The sequence below is a fragment of the Doryrhamphus excisus genome, chromosome 3, assembly GCF_030265055.1.
Source record: "Doryrhamphus excisus isolate RoL2022-K1 chromosome 3, RoL_Dexc_1.0, whole genome shotgun sequence".
Classification (NCBI taxonomy): Eukaryota; Metazoa; Chordata; class Actinopteri; order Syngnathiformes; family Syngnathidae; genus Doryrhamphus; species Doryrhamphus excisus.
The window spans coordinates 13,278,100-13,295,737 of record NC_080468.1 but is presented as its reverse complement, the minus strand read 5'-3'; the positions used below and the strand labels follow the sequence as shown (position 1 = coordinate 13,295,737).

Sequence of the window (17,638 nt, the reverse complement as noted above, 5' to 3'; positions counted from 1 at the left end):
GAAAAATTTGGCGCTATCTTTTCTTTCATTTAGATTTGCCACTTTCTGCTTTCTATTGTTTTGTTATAATTATTATTATCCATAATTCTGAGCAATTGTGAACAAATCTTTCAAATCACCATCTACTAATCATTGTTAACAAACCCGTTATAAAAATGTACAATAATTAGAGATGCATGATGTCTCTTTTCAGACAAATACTGATCATTTTTTGCTTTTCAATTCTGATATAATACTGTTCACCAATAACTTTTTTTTATATCTACTTTTCAAATTTAGACTTAAATGTAGTTTGTGCACACCTGGAGGTAAGAATATTTGACCTGTTGATTTGTCCTAATCAAATATGACGACATTACTACTACCACATCACTACTATCAGGAGAACCAGAGCATAGGGCAGAGGGAGGCACCTGCTGTGGCCCAGCAAGGTGCACTATATTCGGGCACATGGGCCGAGCAGCCGGTGTGATGTCATGGAGGTCAAAGTTTAGCACTTTTACCAGGGAAATCTCGTAAAGGTCACCAAGACAAGTGTTCGCAATGGTTTAGTCACATGATACTATGGGTTCCTAGTACAACCGTTAGTTTCGTAATACAATAATGAAAAACTTTTAATTTTTTTCACAACTTTGCAAGTAGTTTCTGTCTTATGTCTAAATTACCGACAACATTTTTTGATTTGGGAAAAAAAAAACATCACCAAGGGTGCCAATTTGGATTCAGCCTCAAAGAGATTTCCTCTCTCTGGTTGTCAGGGTGGTCAAATCCAACTCTGACCAGCTGGGATGGAGGGATAATCTGTGTGTAAAAAAAAAAAAAAAAAAAAACACAACACACACATACTTTTTTAATTACACACTCACATGCACACAAATGCAAATACTCTCTCTTGTCTCTATTGCACAGAAATACAGACGTACTAAACTATACTATACTTTACTATTGTGCCATTTATCCTTTCTAGATGCTTGTTTTCCTTTGATTTTCAAGTAAAATGCTGGAAAATTGCACTTAAATGAAGGTAGCTTGGTAATTGATCTGTGTTTGAGCCATTTTAGACATGTGGTAGAGATTAAAGCTTCCCAGAAGGAAACTTTTTTTTTTTCTAGAAGATTAAAAATGCACTATATCTAATTACAAACACCATCATCACGCAGTTATGGACGCCAATGTCAATTTTGATACAAAGTCTGATCATTTGTGCATTTTATGCGTATTATTTTAATATTATTAGTATTATTAATATTTATTATTATTAGTATGATCGTTGATCTTTGCTGCTATTTTTTTAATTGTCAAAATATTTTTTAAAGTTATTCTTAAATAATGCCCTGATATTTTGTGCATTTTATGCATATTATTTTAATATTATTAGTATGATCGTTGATCATTGCCATATTTGTAATTTGTACAAATTTGTAACTGCTACATCTTAGATTTAAAAAAATAAGGCACAACAATATTTAAAAAATGATTGTCTTGATACAGTGTGATGATGTCCGGAATGTAAGAAGCACCAGAATTTGCAAAACAACACTTAAAACTGCTCAGGTGGGCGGTTATGGTGATTCGCAGCCACGGTCTAAATTCGGGCTGCCGCGGTAACCAAAACTAACGCCGCCCCGCCATACAAACTCAGACGGAACCAACGGATCCAGTATGAAGAGTGTGTTTCAGGAAGAAGTTGGCGCCCCTCCGCTATAAACTATTAGCATGTAGGCTAACTGGAGTATATGAAAATTCGCCTGTGTAGAAATTTTTCCCTCCGTCGGTTTTGAAGAAGTCAACAATGAGCGACATGGGTATGTATTCGACCGAGAATACTCGACGAAATTTAGCATTTTAACCCCTCTTTCTAGCATATGCTCCCTGCAAAAGCCACCGATGATATTGACCTAAACAGGCCTCGACTAATCTCTGGAACGAGACTTTGCTACAGTAGCAGTCTTAGCGCTAGCATAGCTTGTTAGCTAACGAACACCGGCGATATCTATTTTTTGATATTTGTTGTGCAACTGGTTATTATATGTTGCATTTGTGAGTATTTGAAACACTACTGGTGTGTATTTAGCTAACCAATTTGAAATATATTAGCGCTACGGAAGAATCGAAGCTATGATTAGCTATTTACACAGTTAATGCAGGTTTGTTGCCAGGTTGGCTGGCTGTGGGCAACATTATGGACTCACCATACATGTTAACCTGGATTGATTGAATTTAGTTAAAATATTAATAAAATAGCTAAGGTGCGTACGCAAATTATATCGCTGAAGGTGGCCACGTTTTGTTTCAAGTTTGGTCTGAGCATTGCTTTGTATGTTTGAAGAATTCAGCGTCCCCCTGTCGTCACTGGCCCTCCTGGTTCCACCACTGAGGCTGATGTCAGCAGTGATGTGGGAAGTGGTTCGCCAGAGGAACATAAAGCACTATGGGAAGCTGGAAGAGTTCGTATCCATGGTTACAGATGCAGTTCCTGAACTCATGAGTAAAAGAGAGGGGAGACTGTTGTCGCTAGGTCTAAGGGCCAGGGTAAGTACAAAGAAAACCTCATCGGACCACTATTTGTCAAAGTGTGTAAGGAAATTAATAGCACTCATTATTAAATGTAGGCTGATTATTTTTTAGGCCAGGTCTGGCTGGGGGTTTAGCTATGTTCTTGAACTTTTGATCAGCTGATGAAGAGTCTATTTCAGTTTTTAAATGTATTGTCACAGCCCCATTTGTGTGGAAATGTGGGGTAATTACTATAGAAGCGATCTTCACTCACTAAATGTACTTCAAAAAAGGTCAGTCAGGATAATTCATAATGCCGCCTACAGAGAACATACTAACTCCTTATTTCTAAAATCACAAATACTTAAACTTGCTGATCAAGTTAATCTTCAAACAGCTAAAATAATGCATACGGCTAAAAATAACCAATTACCTACAAATGTCATCCAATACTTAGAAATATGATCTCAGGGAAGAACTACATTTGAAACACTTATATGCTAGGACTACGTTAAAAAGCCATAGCATTTCAGTATGTGGAATCAAACTATGGAATGGATTGAGTAAGACCCTCAAACAATGCACAACGATGAGCCAATTCAAGAAACAATACAAGCAGTTGATGTTTGCTAAATACAAGGATGAAGAGTCTTGAACCAGTCATGATGTGCTATACATATCACTATATTGACACTTACTATGGTACCCATTATGTCATTGTATGGTCATATCACCTCGTACTTTGGTACGTGACAAACAATAAAAAAACAAACAAAAAAAAAACCTTAAACTATATTATGAAAGCAGGAAGTGAACAAATGTAACAGTTACTGATTGTAAAAGTACCAGATGGAGGGGTAGGATTTAATAAGCTTTGCTTCTTCCTACTCCTTTTGGACATGTGGAACTGTGAACTGATCATGTGATGCATTCAATTGTAATCTGATGCATGTTCAAATGAATTAAAACCATTTCCATTTTTTGATGACTCTACTGGAGCTAACCAGTATAAAGAAACATACTGCTTAATATGAATTGAAAAAATGCCACTTACATTCCCACCAGACCACTCTGGAATTACTACGTTCTGAGCATCCTGAAGATCTGAAAGCTGTCGAGACTCATCTTAACAGGATCCGATCCTCCTGCATTGAGGAGGTAAGTCATGCTGGTGATTTATTTATTTTTTCTTCTTTTTAATGGAGCTGTTTATCATTACAACGTGACTGACTGGCTATTCTGTGTTCTGCCACCTAGACAAATGATCCTGTGATTGAAGCGCCGGAGGCCAACTTTATGAAGCTTGTGCAAGGCCTCATTGAAGACACGGATGGCCGAGAACATTTCCTCAAGGTTAGATTCAGCAATATTAAGTTAGGTTTTTAGTTGAGTTAGTGACTTTTCAGGTGAGGTATTACAGGAGAATCGTTCATTTATCTCCAGCAATCCCTTAAAACTCGTTCATTTTCTACCACTTTTCCTCACGAGGGTCGCGGGGGGTGCTGGAGCCTATCCCAGCTGTCTTCGAGTGAGCGGCAGGGTACATTTTTGGTGTGGAGTCCCTCGATTTATGTCATGATTGGCTGGCGGCACGCAGCTAATTTTTAATCGACATTTAAAAAAAAGTAATTGTCACACTCACATAGCACAACTTTTTTTTTGAGTCCTGTCCAGCCATTGAGGCAGATAGTATTGTTGATCTAACTGCCCTTACATGCTAAACAGATTTGCTCTGGTGTAAGGTGTAAGCTACACCTTCCCTGTTCTTACATAGCACAACTTAAAGTTGCACAACACTTACATACGACTGATGGAAAAATACGGTGAGAAACACAACAAATGCATTGTACTTACTCAAGTGCACTTAACTTTTCCTTCTGCTAGCACAGGCGAAGATACGCCATTCCTAACTGAGGGAAAATATTCCATTCCTATATGTACAGTACATTCATTCATTCATTCATTTTCTACCGCTTATCCTCACGAGGGTCGCGGAGGGAGCTGGAGCCTATCCCAGCTGTCTTTGAGTGACAGGCGGGGTACACCCTGGACTGGTGGCCAGCCAATCACAGGGCTCATATAGACAAACAACCATTCCCACTCACATTCATACCTATGGACAATTTGGAGTCGCCAATTAACCTAGCATCCCTTAAAACTGTTTCAAGTAATTTTTTCCAGATCCTTGCCAAAATGGAATGAATTCCTGCATGGTCCAAGTCCCACCTCTATTTATAATTTATATGCTGTATTTCTAGTGTAATCTTACTATTTTACTGCGCCAAAATGATTGCATTGTTTGTATGCAACAGAACGTGTTTCCAGTGGAGTACGGCCCTGACTTTGACACAGCGCTGGAGACACTCGTTTCTGAATTCTTTACCAGACTGGAGGAGCTGCTGCCCATCCCGGATTTCAAGCAGGTACAGAATATAAAGAAACTGGAAGAGTTTTTCTCTTTCCGAATGGAATCTTTCTGAATGACCTTTCCGAAAGCAATGGTATACATGGAAAGGAATATTCCAATCGCGCATCTACATGCGCCGCTATAATCAACCAGAATAGTCAATGGGGCATGCGCAGTAAAGCGTAAACACCAACATCACGTGATACCGACTTCCTCCAGTTTTTCTTTCACTTCTTGGAATAACTCCGTATTGCTAGTTTTTTGTTCGTCCAGTCTTGAAATTTAATTAGAATGAAAAACAAACTTTCCGCAGCAGTCCAGTGCCGATTGCTCGCCTCCATTTTTTTTTAAATCGAAGAACATCTCGAGCTGCATGTTACATCATATCTCAGCATTTGCTGAAAGAACGCACCCGGGAACAGGAAAAGATAAAGTTCAATCTTGCTAATATTTTATAATTAAGCTCCGCACATGTTTTATATAGATATGTATTTTCTTTTTTAATAAAACTGGACTTGTGAATGGCGTATAGAAGGGTTTAGATTCTGTTCCACAGATGGCGCTAATGCACACGAAAGCTGCTTGCCAACCGCCAATAAACAACAGAAGAAGAACGCAGTCTGACAACATTCCGTTTGAGTGGGTACAAAATACGTCAATCGGATTGAGGAAAGGAATATTCCACCCTTGGGAATCAGATTATATATTCATTCGGATTGGCACTTTTCTTTCGGAATAAGGTGTATACAAAGGTTACATTCTTTCCGTTTGCGGAAATAACCCGAATGGAATTGGAATATTTGGGTCCATGTAAACGTGGCTAGTTACTAAAAGTAGCTTCAACAGAAAATGTATTTTTGTGTGCCCTTTTATAGACTGCTTCTTGGCTCAGTGCTGCCCCCTCTGTCCTTGAGGAGTACATGCAGTGTGTGTCAAACGGAGATGACCTCAAATTTCTTCTCCAGAGCAAGCAGTGTCACGGAAAATTGGCCAAAAATACCGTTGGTATGTTCACAAAATATGAATGTATATTTAGCTTCATGTCCTAATTTTTATAATTTTTTTTTCGCCACTCAGCTCCATTTCAGTCAGATGATCTTCTCATCCCCTCCCTGTCTCTGCCCCCCTCGCTGGAGGTGGCCATTGCGTCCCATCCGAGTGCGTGCGATGACGACAGCAGCGTTCCGCAGATAGTCATGTTTGACGAAGAACTGTCAACAAACCCTTCCACGTCAACCGACTTTCCCGATTCTCCAAAAAGACCTGAACTATCCGCTCCTTGTCACAGACAGCAATCACATAAGTGTCCCGACTGTGGCAAATTCTTCAAGCATCACTCTGTCCTGGTGGAGCACCAGCGAGTCCACAGCGGCCAGCAGCCCTACAACTGCTCAGAGTGTGGGAGGGCGTTCAGGACGGCCACGCTGCTCGCCGGTCACAGGCTCCGAAAATGCAAAAACGCCGCTTACCTGTGCATAAAATGCGGGAACAGCTTTCCCACTTCTCTGGACAAATTCCGTCACCACTGTCCCAAACGAGGTCGCAGCTACGACTGCGAGCACTGTGGGAAGACTTTCCAAAAGTCCAGCAGCCTAAAGGAACACCTGCTCACTCACGTCCAGAGCCGTCTTTTCAAGTGTAGTCACTGCGGCGAAGGTTTTTCTGGCATCGGCGACCTGAAGTATCATCAGCAGGTGGATCACGACAAGCCCTACCAGTGCAAGAAATGCAGGAAGAGCTTCATCTCCTCCAAGTGTCTGGTCAAACATCAACAGCGCCACGACGAGATCGGCGAAATGGAGGCCGCCAAATTACTGAGTGGAGGCAAACACCGGAAAAGCGGCAGCCGTCATCGGATTTGCTCTTTGTCGCTGTCGGGTTCCTCAAGGAAGCTCACGATCAAATCCGCCTACTCCCGCGGACGAGTCACTCACAACTGTCCACTGTGCGGACGCAGCTTCAAGTACCGCTTCGAGTTTCTGGAACACCAGAGGTTCCACACGGCCGTGAAGCCGTACAAATGCTCCCAGTGCGGCAAAGCCTTCCGCACGGAGTCTCACCTGTCGGGCCACAGGAAGCGAAAGTGCAAGAACGCCGCCCACATTTGCACCAAGTGCGGTTGTCAGTTCCGCTCGTTACATGAGCGCGTCAGGCACCAGTGCGTGCAGCTGCTGACCAAATACGAATGCTCTCACTGCGGCAAGACCTTCAAGATGGCTCACCTGCTGAGGAACCATCAGATGACCGAGCACCAGCTTCCCTACAGCCCCAACCACCGCTTCCGGTGCAGGTACTGCGACGAGACGTTCCCGGGCATCAGCGAACTCAAGTATCATCAACGGGTCGACCACGAGAAGCCGTACCAGTGCCAGGAGTGCGGCAAGTGCTTCCTGTCCGAAAAGTGCTTGTCCAACCACGAGCTGCGCCACAACGACGACCGGCCCGAGAGCTGCCCCGTCTGCGGCCGCGGCTTCAGGAACCGCTACGACTTGAAGCAGCACATGCGCACCCACACGGGGGAGCGTCCCTACCAGTGCACGCACTGCGCGCAGTGCTTCTCCACGGCAGGGGGCCTGCGCAGCCACACCCGGGTTCACACCGGCGAGAAGCCGCACATCTGCCCAGATTGCGGGAAGGCTTTCTCGCAGATGGGCGCCATGCGCACCCACAGGCTCACCCACACCGGTGAGCGCCCGTTCAAGTGCACGGTGTGCGGTAAGGGCTTCACCATGGCGCATAAAGTGACCGTCCACATGCGAGTCCACACCGGAGAACGACCCTACGTGTGCTCCCAGTGCGGGAAAGCCTTCTCTGACGGCAGTGTGCTCAAGCAGCACATGCTCAACCACTCAGGCGTGAGACCCTTCCACTGCCAGATCTGTCCCAAGACGTACACGTGTCTCAACCACCTGAGGAGGCACCTCAAAAGTCACTCCAGCATGAACTGACTCGGAAAAAGCACTGCTGTCCCAAACGAGCTCTTTCCCCTCCGCACAAACATCCGAAAGACTGCAGCTTTTATTTCCCCCACTCCAAACGTATTAGCAACACGGATCCCTCCTGCTACATCTTCTTATTCTCTGGCAGACCATTCATTCATTTTCTACCGCTTTTCCTCACGAGGGTCGCAGGGTTGCTGGAGCCTATCCCAGCTGTCTTCGGGCGAGAGGCGGGGTACACCCTGGACTGGTCGCCAGCCAATCACAGGGCACATATAGACAAACAACCATTCACACTCACATTCATACCTATGGACATTTTTGGAGTCACCAATTAACCTAGCATGTTTTTGGAATGTGGGAGGAAACCGGAATATCCGGAGAAAACCCACACATGCATGGGGTGAACATCCACACAGAGATGGCCGAGGGTGGAATTGAACCCTGGTCTCCTAGCTGTGAGACTCTGGCAGACCAATGTTTATTATTTCTTTGAGATGCTAATAAGGTCATGCTAATAAGGTAATCAGACCTGCCGGCATGCACGCATTTTTCATAATCGGACATGAATGCCCTTCGGTGCTCTCAGGTACGCATTTTGTTACATTTCGCTGGTTTTGAGTTCCCTGGATTATCCTCCACTGGCTCGCTCCTTCCTGCTATCGGTTAGCATGACGCGCAAAAATAAACACACATATATATATATATATATGCATAACGTCACACTGCGGGACCTGTAGAGGGTGTCATACGTTTTTCTCTGAATGGACAGCCCACCTCCGCGAACGCCTTTTCATCTGATTTCGGATTAACATTTGCAATAAAAATGCCAGTTGGAACCCCCTATCACTCATAGATATCATAGATAGAAGAAGCTAACTAGTGAAAGAGTTATGGCTGTCGTCACACCCCGATAAAAGCAGGGGTGTCCAAAGTGCCACCCAGGGACCATTTGTGCCCCGTGGCTTGTTGTTTTTTGGGCATAATGTTTCAAGAAAAGGAATGGTACCGGTATTATGAAGGACATTTATCGGAAAATCTCCACAGATGTGTGAAAAATGAACTCATAATCCTTTTTTTTAAAACATCAATTATGGTTTGCTGACTGAGATTTAAATTAAATCATCTTGGTTCCGCTTTTTTTGTGTGAATTTGCTTTCTTCAAGGAACCGTGAGATGTTTTCTCCATCTGTACACTAGAGGGCAGTAGCTACACTCTTGACGCTTGTTAGTTAAAATCAGCTGGAATCAGGGAGGATGATGACTTTGTTTATCCTTGAATGACTTTTCTCCTGTATTATCTTCACAAACAGACGTTCGGGTAGACTCTCCTTCATCTGGCTCATTTCCTGTCATTACCTTTTTTATTTGGTTTTGGTTTGGAATCTTGATTGGCTTGCCATTTCCTGAACCCTGTGACATCTGTAAACTGTCAGGAAGCGCTTTTTTTTTTTTTAAAGAATGGAGCAATTTATTCCCATTAGTTTGTGCAATGTCTCGCGAGACACTCACGACTCCCGATATGTGAGCGACTCGTGAATAATCTCTTCCATCTGTGTTGGCTTTTATTGGGAGAACAAAATGATCTCAGTTTGATGCATATGTTCCACATCCCAGTAGGTACTTTTGAATCATTATTTCATCATTTTCTAACCTAATCCCTATTTATTATAAAAGTGGTTCTGTGTCCCATTTTTTTCCTCTCCCCTTCTGACTCAAATTTGCTACTAGTTGTGTCTACTTAGCCTCAAAATCCTGTGGAAAGTGACTTTATGTGCCAGAAACTGAGGCCAGGACTGTCCCTCGGGTGTTTTGCATGCTGGCCTACATGTGTTGAGGTCTTCTCTTGATTTTTTTTTTTTTTTTTTTTTTTGAGCCTCCATACAGTACATGTTCTCAGTCATGGTGATGATACCACGAGTGAGCTCATTGTGTGATCTATAAAACTTGTCTTGTAAAGAAACCCATCCACTTATGTAACGTCCAACAAAGCCAATTTCTCAAATCCTCGGATAGAATGTAGAGTTAAAGAGAAAGTCCGTATGGAGACATGCCAAAACACACAATTTATACACGCTGCCATAAAGTTGCTCTGATTTATTACCAGGACTGGCTCCTAAACGCAGATCATTACCAGATGTCCCCCCCCCCACACACACACACATGTTCTCTTCCTTGCATCTGCACTCAGAGCAGCTTTGTCTCTCCAAGGAAAGTGAGCTCAGTGGAAAATCTGAGTCCAGGACAGTCGCCCCACATCCACATTGAGCACATGTATGTCCACAGCAACCATGAAACCAGCCACACACACCCACTCTGGGAGTTTTTTTTTAATTTTTTTTTTTTACCCCTTTCAGCATCCACTAGTAGCACTAGATGGCACTGTGTTTCTTCCACTATCACTCCAATGTTAAACCAAAGATGGCCGAGTTTTTTCCCCTCAAAAAAGATGTACACATTAAATTAAAATTGTTTCCACAATGTGAGTATTGTGGAAAAGTGAGAAAAAAAACACACTCTTAAAGTCATGCGCGCCCCCTGCAAAGAGACACCCTTTGCATGCTTGTGCATCCTTTCCAGTGTCTTTGCATTCATCCTTTCCAGTGCACCCTTAATTCCCTTCGGAGAACCTTTTAAGGAAGCATTCATATCTCAGATTTTGTGTAAACTTTTAGCCTATGCGCGTTCTCGCCCTGTTGGAACTCCTCACGCACAGAAAAAAAAGCGTTGGCACTCCTCTCCCTCCTCCTCCTCCTCCGAAGTGCGCGCTCGTCCTCCTTTGCGCGCTCCTGGCTCTCGCCTGAACTGAACTGCGGCGGAGCTTGTGGAACTCAAAAAAAGTTAGCCCAATTTAGACGCACAAGAACCGGCTTTTAGGGGTTCCGCGAGGCTCTGTGGTTGATTCTTTTAGGTTAGTTATTGTTTTTATTTTGCAGCTCAGCCATGGAGGCTTTAAGATGTCTCCTTGTGCTGCTGTGCGTCCTCCTGGCCAGAGCGCAAACGCAGATCCAAAGATCCAGGTCCGCGGGTAAGTCCGACTCAGTTTTAAAAGACTAAAAGTTCTAATCTATATCTGCGAAGTCATCTTGCAATGTTTATCTTTTAAATACAAAGTGATGCATGCTGATGTGACAGTTGCTTGCAAGCAGTGGGCCAGATGTGCACTTCATGGACGATGCAGAAAACTCATAAATAAAATAAGATGATAGCAGAATCACATTGACAATAAATATTTTGGTCTTGTCTTATTAGAAATATAACTTTTTATATTTGTATAAATTGTAAAAGGCAGGTTGTGGAACTGTGGGTGTGATCAGACGCAGGCTAATGTTTGACACTCCAGGCCAGAAGGGGGCCCCCGAGAGCTAGACAAATTGAATTGCACATTTTAATGGCTATATATATATATATATATATATATATATATATATATATATATATATATACACCTCTTTGGGAACACTGTTTAATTCCTGAATATGTACTGGTCAGTACAGTTTGATTTATACCGGACAACAAGTCACATTAGCATCGTGGCTAATTAAAAAAAAAACAATGCATTGAGCAGTCATGAACGAGCTGTTCAAAACTTTTTCAGACTCAGTACTCGTTTTAGTCAGCTCGTTCACTTACTCACCCATTCATTGATCTTTATTTATGTTAATATTGATGAAAATGTTACTGTATCTCAGCGATGTCCAAAGTGCAGCTCGGGGCCCACTTGTGGCACTTTCTGAAAATATATAATTTAACAAGAAATAGTAATTTTATAAAATAGTAATTTTATAAAATAATAGTAATTTATAAAAAAAATAGTAATTTTATAAAATATATAATAATATATATTTTATAAAATTACTATTTTATAAAATATATAATATATATTATTATATTATATATTATTATATTATATATATTATTATTATTATATTATATTTATATGTAATGAGAAGAAAAATCTTAATTTTATGAAAATAATTTAGTATGAGGATTATCATTTACTAGCATAAAGTTGAAGTATAATAAAAAATATGTAAAAAAGTCGTAATATCAGAATGAAAAAAATAAAGTTGTAATAAAAAAATAGATGGGGGAAAAATTTAATATTTCGACAATAAAGTCATAAATACGAGAACAAAAATTACAATATAGTTAAAAAATTTGAAAAATTAAAAAAACAGCAGTCACTGCATAGGTTTAGTATAATATACTATGAATGTACTAGGAAAGAGACACTTATAGAGTGAATCCGGAAGCCGATTCACCTGAACATGTGAATCGCCCAAGCATCACAATTGTCTGCGTTAGTCCTAATACAGACAGCAACATGGAGGCCTGCTGAAAGCGGCCATGAAACCCTACATCTTGCTTTTCCTTTTCTTTTTTCTGCTGCATAAAATGTCATCTGTCGTCATCTGCGTTCGTCATGTGAACAGAGTGTCCTGTTGACCTTTTCTTCGTGCTGGATACATCCGAGAGTGTGGCCCTCAGACAGAAACCACCCAACTTCTACATTGACCAGATCAAGGAATTCACAAAGCGCTTCATCGATGAACTGAGAGACATGTAAGAAAACATCTGCATTCACTTGGAATGATGATCAATTAATTTGATTAATTTGATTAGTTTGTGTTCAAAATAACTTGAAAAGCTTTGAATGGATTTGAATGAAATTTTCAGGATTTTTGGAAATGAGATATGGAAGAAGTGATTAAATTAATGGGTAGACACATCATGGTATATCATGGTATATGTTAGCATGCTAATGTTGGCATATCAGCCTTGCTAGCACGCTAATATTAACAGAGCATTTTCAACCCTTTTCATAGGTAAGCACTTATATGAACACTTAGCACCAGCATGCTAACATTAACACAGTAGGAAACGGTAGAAATTACCCATTTTCATAGATAGACACTGTTATACTAGGTGTTAGCATGCTAATGTTGACATGATAGAATTGTTAGCATGCTAAGCATGCTCTTATTATTCACAATTTCAACTTAAGCAGACATTTAGCACTATCATGCTAGGTGTTAGTATGCTAAAGTTAGCATGTTATCATTCTAACAATTATGCTAACATTTTTAGCATTTTCAAAGGTAGGCACGTGTACATGTTGCACTATTATGCTACTTCTTAGCATGCTAACATTAATATTGTTACCATTTTTTAACTGTTCTGTGGCTATTTTCATGGGAAGACATATATATATATATATATATATATATATATATATACACATATATACATATATATATACACATATATATAAACACTTATCACTATTGTACTAGGTGTTAGCATGCATTAGCATTGCTACCATGCTAACTAATATAACATAGTAGCATTTTCAGACATTTTCAGACACTTATATAACCACGCCACACTATCATGCTAGGTCTTAGCATGCAAACATTAACATGTTAGCATTGGTAGCATGCTAACATTAGCATAGTAGCATTTTTTTATGATTTTCATGAATATAAACCTAAGCAGACACTTAGCGCTATCATGCCAGTTGTTAACATGTTATGCTAACAATTATACCACCAGTTTTACAATTTTTACAGGTAGGTACTTGTATAAACACTTAGCCCTATTATGCGAGGTGTTAGCATGATAACATTAGCCTTGTTAGCATTCGTTCAAACCCTTCCAGGGTATGTTTTCATATTCAAGGAGGACAATTATGGTGTCTGAGTGGTTTTCTACTGTATTTTAAAGTACTATCATCTTTATTTATCTAGGCGCCACCAATGTGACCGCTACCTGACATGGAACTCCGGAGCTCTGCACTACAGCGATGACGTAATCCTGGTCCGAGAGCTGAGTGAATTGAGCACTGATCGCCAGGCCCTGAAGAACGACATCGACACCATCAAATACATCGGCAAAGGAACCTACACCGACTGCGCCATCAAGAGGGGTCTTGCCGAGCTGCTCATCGCGTAATAAGTCATTTAGCAGATAACGCCATTGTTTCTGTGTCGGTTTTTTAATGCGTTTTTGTGCAATTAGGGGTTCCCACTACCATGAGAACAAATACATTGTGGTGGTGACTGACGGACATCCGATTACTGGGTACAAGGAGCCGTGTGGAGGCGTGCAGGAGGCTGCAAACGAGGCCAGGCTGCACGGGGTGAAGGTGTTCGCCGTCGCCATCTCGCCCGATCAGGAGGTACACGCTCTTACACCCAGACTTCCCTCTTCCCGGCGACTTGCAGCAGATTCCGAGGCGTTCCCAGGCCAGTTGAGAGACATAGTCTCGCCAACGTCTCATCGTTTCATTTGAACATGCATCAGATTACAATTGAATGCATCACATAATCAGTTCACAGTTCCACATGTCCAAAAGGAGTAGGAAGAAGCAAAGCTTATTAAATCATACCCCTCCATCTGGTACTTTTACAATCAGTAACCGTTACATTTGTTCACTTCCTGCTTTCATAATATAGTTTAAGTATTTACTTTACTTTACTTTATTTTACTTTACTTTACTTTAATAATCAGTTCACAGTTCCACATGTCCAAAAGGAGTTGGAAGAAGCAAAGCTTATTAAATCCTACCCCTCCGTCTGGTACTTTTACAATCAGTAACTGTTACATTTGTTCACTTCCTGCTTTCCATAATATAGTTTAAGTATTTACTTTACTTTACTTTACTTTACTTTACTTTACTTTACTTTACTTTACTTTACTTTACTTTACTTTACTTTACTTTACTTTAATAATCAGTTCACAGTTCCACATGTCCAAAAGGAGTAGGAAGAAGCAAAGCTTATTAAATCCTACCCCTCCATCTGGTACTTTTACAATCAGTAACTGTTACATTTGTTCACTTCCTGCTTTCCATAATACAGTTTAAGTTTTTTTTTGTCTTTGTTTTTGTTTGTTTTTTTAATGTGACTAATGAAGTGTTTTGTAAAACATTGTAACTAACTTTATACTAACTTTATACCTTTAACACACAGCAAGTTTTTCAAAAATAAATATTTATGTTTTACATTAGGATACCAGACTGTCCATCATTGCTACCGACCAGAACTACAGACAGAACTTCACAGCTGCAGATGACTCCAGAGCCACCAAGATGGGAACCATTCGAACCATCATAGATATGATTGTATGTCTTCCCCTTCACTCTTGTGTCCTTTTAAGCACCCCCAAAATTTTATTCTTATGTCTAATTTGATTTTTTCATCCTATTTTTCAGACAAATGAGACCAAGGACGTGGTATGTCTTATTCATCACTGTTCATATACATATACAAATATAATCAATTCAATGTTTCCTACAGGAAACAAAAAGAACACTCTAGAGGAGTCTGAATACTTGCTAAATATGTGACAGAGTTATCATATTTTTCTCGGAATATGGTCGTTTTCTTGTCAAGATAATTGACTTTGTCTTCGCAGGGAAACGACCATATGTATTGTTTTTTTGTCTTATTTTCTGACGTATGAGGTGTGTTAAAACGCACAGTTACGATGCCGTCTACTGTATGTAGATGCACTGACAAGCTACTCATCATAATATGTTAGCGAGGGCAAACAGTTAGCACCACATCTATTTATTGCACAGATAAATGAATATATGGGGAAACACTGTAATTTCGTGCCCTTAATTTATTTGCAATGCAATGATAACAAAACGTACGTCTTCAAAAACAGTTTTGGGTGTTTGTGATGTGCACATCGATACTGAAATATTGATACTTCAAATACCGGCTCTTTGTGCTCTAAAATCGACTCTCAAGTCAAAATATTGATACTTTTGGTACCTCAGTCTAGGGCGAGTTCGATTCTAATTCGAATCGCAATGTTAAATAATCCTTAAAAAAGTTCCTGCATCCATACGGTCATCCGGATCACCCCCCAAAATGTACGCAGTTATTCCATAAGTCATTTCCAACCATTTCTGAAAATTTCACCTAAATCCATTCAAAGTTATGTTGAACACAAACAAACCGATAAAATAGTACTCATTATAAATACATACATAGCAAAATGTACAGTTTATCCATGTGATCAGTATCAGTAAAAATCTGATCGGGAGCATCCCGAATTGTAACGCTTGTTTTTCAAAAGGATTGAATATATATAATCATTTCACCCAACAAAAGGAGAGTTATTCCCAAACATCTGACTTGCTGTACATGGTAGTATAAATGATTTTTGTTTCATCTTCTTTTCAGTGCTGTTCCTTTGACTGCAACGTAAGTAGCCATTTTTTCCATTAAAAAAATTCAAAATCGTTAGGTTTTATTTTCTATGAGCACCATCATCACTTTTTGTTTTTTTGCTGCAGGCTCCAGGAGGCCCTAAAGGACCAGACGGATCCCTCGGTGGCAAGGTATGATGATACTAGATAGTACAGGAACTCTTTTCTTACCTACATTCACTTTTTCTATTTCCTTCTCACAGGGCGAAACTGGCCGACCCGGAATGCCGGGAGAGAAAGGAGATATTGGTGACATTGTAGGTGGCCTTCAGTCCTGGAATGTGATAATAATCCTCAACATGGCCTTCTAATCATCTTTGTGTCCGTGTTACAGGGCAGTGTTGGAGATCCTGGTCCCGTTGGGTACAGCGGAATGAAGGTAAGAAAGTTTACCCTTGAATGCACCGCATGGAAGAATTAATGTAGTCATATTAAATACTTGACCCCTCTTGACTTGATTTTATTTTTGGATCTTATTGATATATATTAAAGAAAGATAAATCTAACATGTGTTTTTCCGTTTGCAGGGAGACCGAGGTGGTCGCGGCGAGAAGGTATAATCCCATTAAAGTACATTTGTTTGTGCTAAAATAACTATTGGCCGCAATGGACTCATCAAATGTTCTTCTCAGGGGGAAAGAGGACACAAAGGCTACAAGGTGAGCTTGACTTTTACTGCTTGAGAATCCGACTGGTGTTCAATCAGCGTCATTTTGAGTCGCTTACTTCACTTTCTCTTCTGTGTCTTAGGGCGATAAAGGTCTACGGGGAAACGATGGAGTTGATGGACGCAAGGTGGGTGGACGATTTATACTGTAAATTCTGGTGTATAACCATCACACAGCAACTTAACACTTAACAAAACAGGGGTCTCAAACTCAATTTACTTGGGGGCCACTGGAGCTCGGGTCTGGGTGAGACTGGGCCGCATCAGGTTTTCCAAAACCCCCCCCCAAAAAATGCATATATTAAAAACAAAAAAAATTTAAAAACTTGATAAAACATTCCACTGTTCTCAAAAATCTTACTTTTTATTTTTCTACACAAAATAAGATGAAAAATAAATAAATCAATAACAAAGAAAATCAATCAATGAGTAATAAATAAATAAATATAATAATAATAATAATAATAAAACGGCAAATAATAAAAACTTAAGAAACCACATATAGTTGGTGGGTAGACAAATTACTTTTTTCAGATTAAAATTAACAAAGCATTAACAAAGCATATTGCGCAACTGCAGGGTCTTGAGACACATGCTAACTCGCAAACTAGAGAGCTAGCGACCTAAACGGTAGCCTTCAAGTTATTTCCTTTAAACTTAAATAGCCAAAAACTTACCACTTCCACACGGATAGGGAGGATAACTATTAACAGTTATTTAACCTTTGACATGAACATTAATCAAACATAATATTTTTTTCTGGGTACATGATACCATACAGCATCCATATCAAACTTGCGCGGGCCGCACTAACATTAAACTTTCATATCAAGGCGGGGGCCTCAAACTAGTGTCCTGCGGGCCGCGTGTTTGAGACCCCTGCTCTAAAAGTATACCTCAGAAAT

At 40.4% G+C, this 17,638-nt stretch overlaps 2 protein-coding genes across 2 annotated transcripts in view; both read left to right on the top strand.

Moving 5' to 3' along the window:
• Positions 1 to 1,595: 1,595 nt before the first annotated feature.
• LOC131125720 (zinc finger protein 345-like) lies at positions 1,596 to 9,848 on the top strand. Its single transcript, XM_058067530.1, has 7 exons — positions 1,596 to 1,805; positions 2,330 to 2,532; positions 3,562 to 3,654; positions 3,754 to 3,849; positions 4,809 to 4,919; positions 5,779 to 5,908; positions 5,981 to 9,848. Exons 1-7 carry the CDS (start codon positions 1,793 to 1,795, stop codon positions 7,849 to 7,851), a joined length of 2,517 nt encoding a protein of 838 aa, XP_057923513.1. The 5' UTR covers positions 1,596 to 1,792; the 3' UTR covers positions 7,852 to 9,848.
• A 764-nt stretch (positions 9,849 to 10,612) lies between these two features.
• Positions 10,613 to 17,638, top strand: part of col6a1 (collagen, type VI, alpha 1) — a 36,327-nt gene continuing 29,301 nt past the window's right edge. Inside the window, exons 1-13 of the mRNA XM_058067539.1 lie at positions 10,613 to 10,870; positions 12,279 to 12,408; positions 13,593 to 13,793; positions 13,864 to 14,023; positions 14,855 to 14,968; positions 15,059 to 15,079; positions 16,041 to 16,061; positions 16,154 to 16,198; positions 16,270 to 16,323; positions 16,401 to 16,445; positions 16,594 to 16,620; positions 16,699 to 16,725; positions 16,817 to 16,861. Coding sequence (XP_057923522.1) covers positions 10,786 to 10,870; positions 12,279 to 12,408; positions 13,593 to 13,793; positions 13,864 to 14,023; positions 14,855 to 14,968; positions 15,059 to 15,079; positions 16,041 to 16,061; positions 16,154 to 16,198; positions 16,270 to 16,323; positions 16,401 to 16,445; positions 16,594 to 16,620; positions 16,699 to 16,725; positions 16,817 to 16,861 — 975 coding nt within the window. The 5' untranslated portion in view covers positions 10,613 to 10,785. The remainder of the gene's footprint in view (positions 10,871 to 12,278; positions 12,409 to 13,592; positions 13,794 to 13,863; positions 14,024 to 14,854; positions 14,969 to 15,058; positions 15,080 to 16,040; positions 16,062 to 16,153; positions 16,199 to 16,269; positions 16,324 to 16,400; positions 16,446 to 16,593; positions 16,621 to 16,698; positions 16,726 to 16,816; positions 16,862 to 17,638) is intronic.

Excerpts from the sequence above, each read along its gene's own strand:
- LOC131125720 (XM_058067530.1), top strand. Across the intron at positions 2,533-3,561 it reads CGCTAGGTCTAAGGGCCAGG|ACCACTCTGGAATTACTACG; the intron begins GTAAGTACAAAG and ends CATTCCCACCAG. Across the intron at positions 5,909-5,980 it reads ATTGGCCAAAAATACCGTTG|CTCCATTTCAGTCAGATGAT; the intron begins GTATGTTCACAA and ends TTCGCCACTCAG.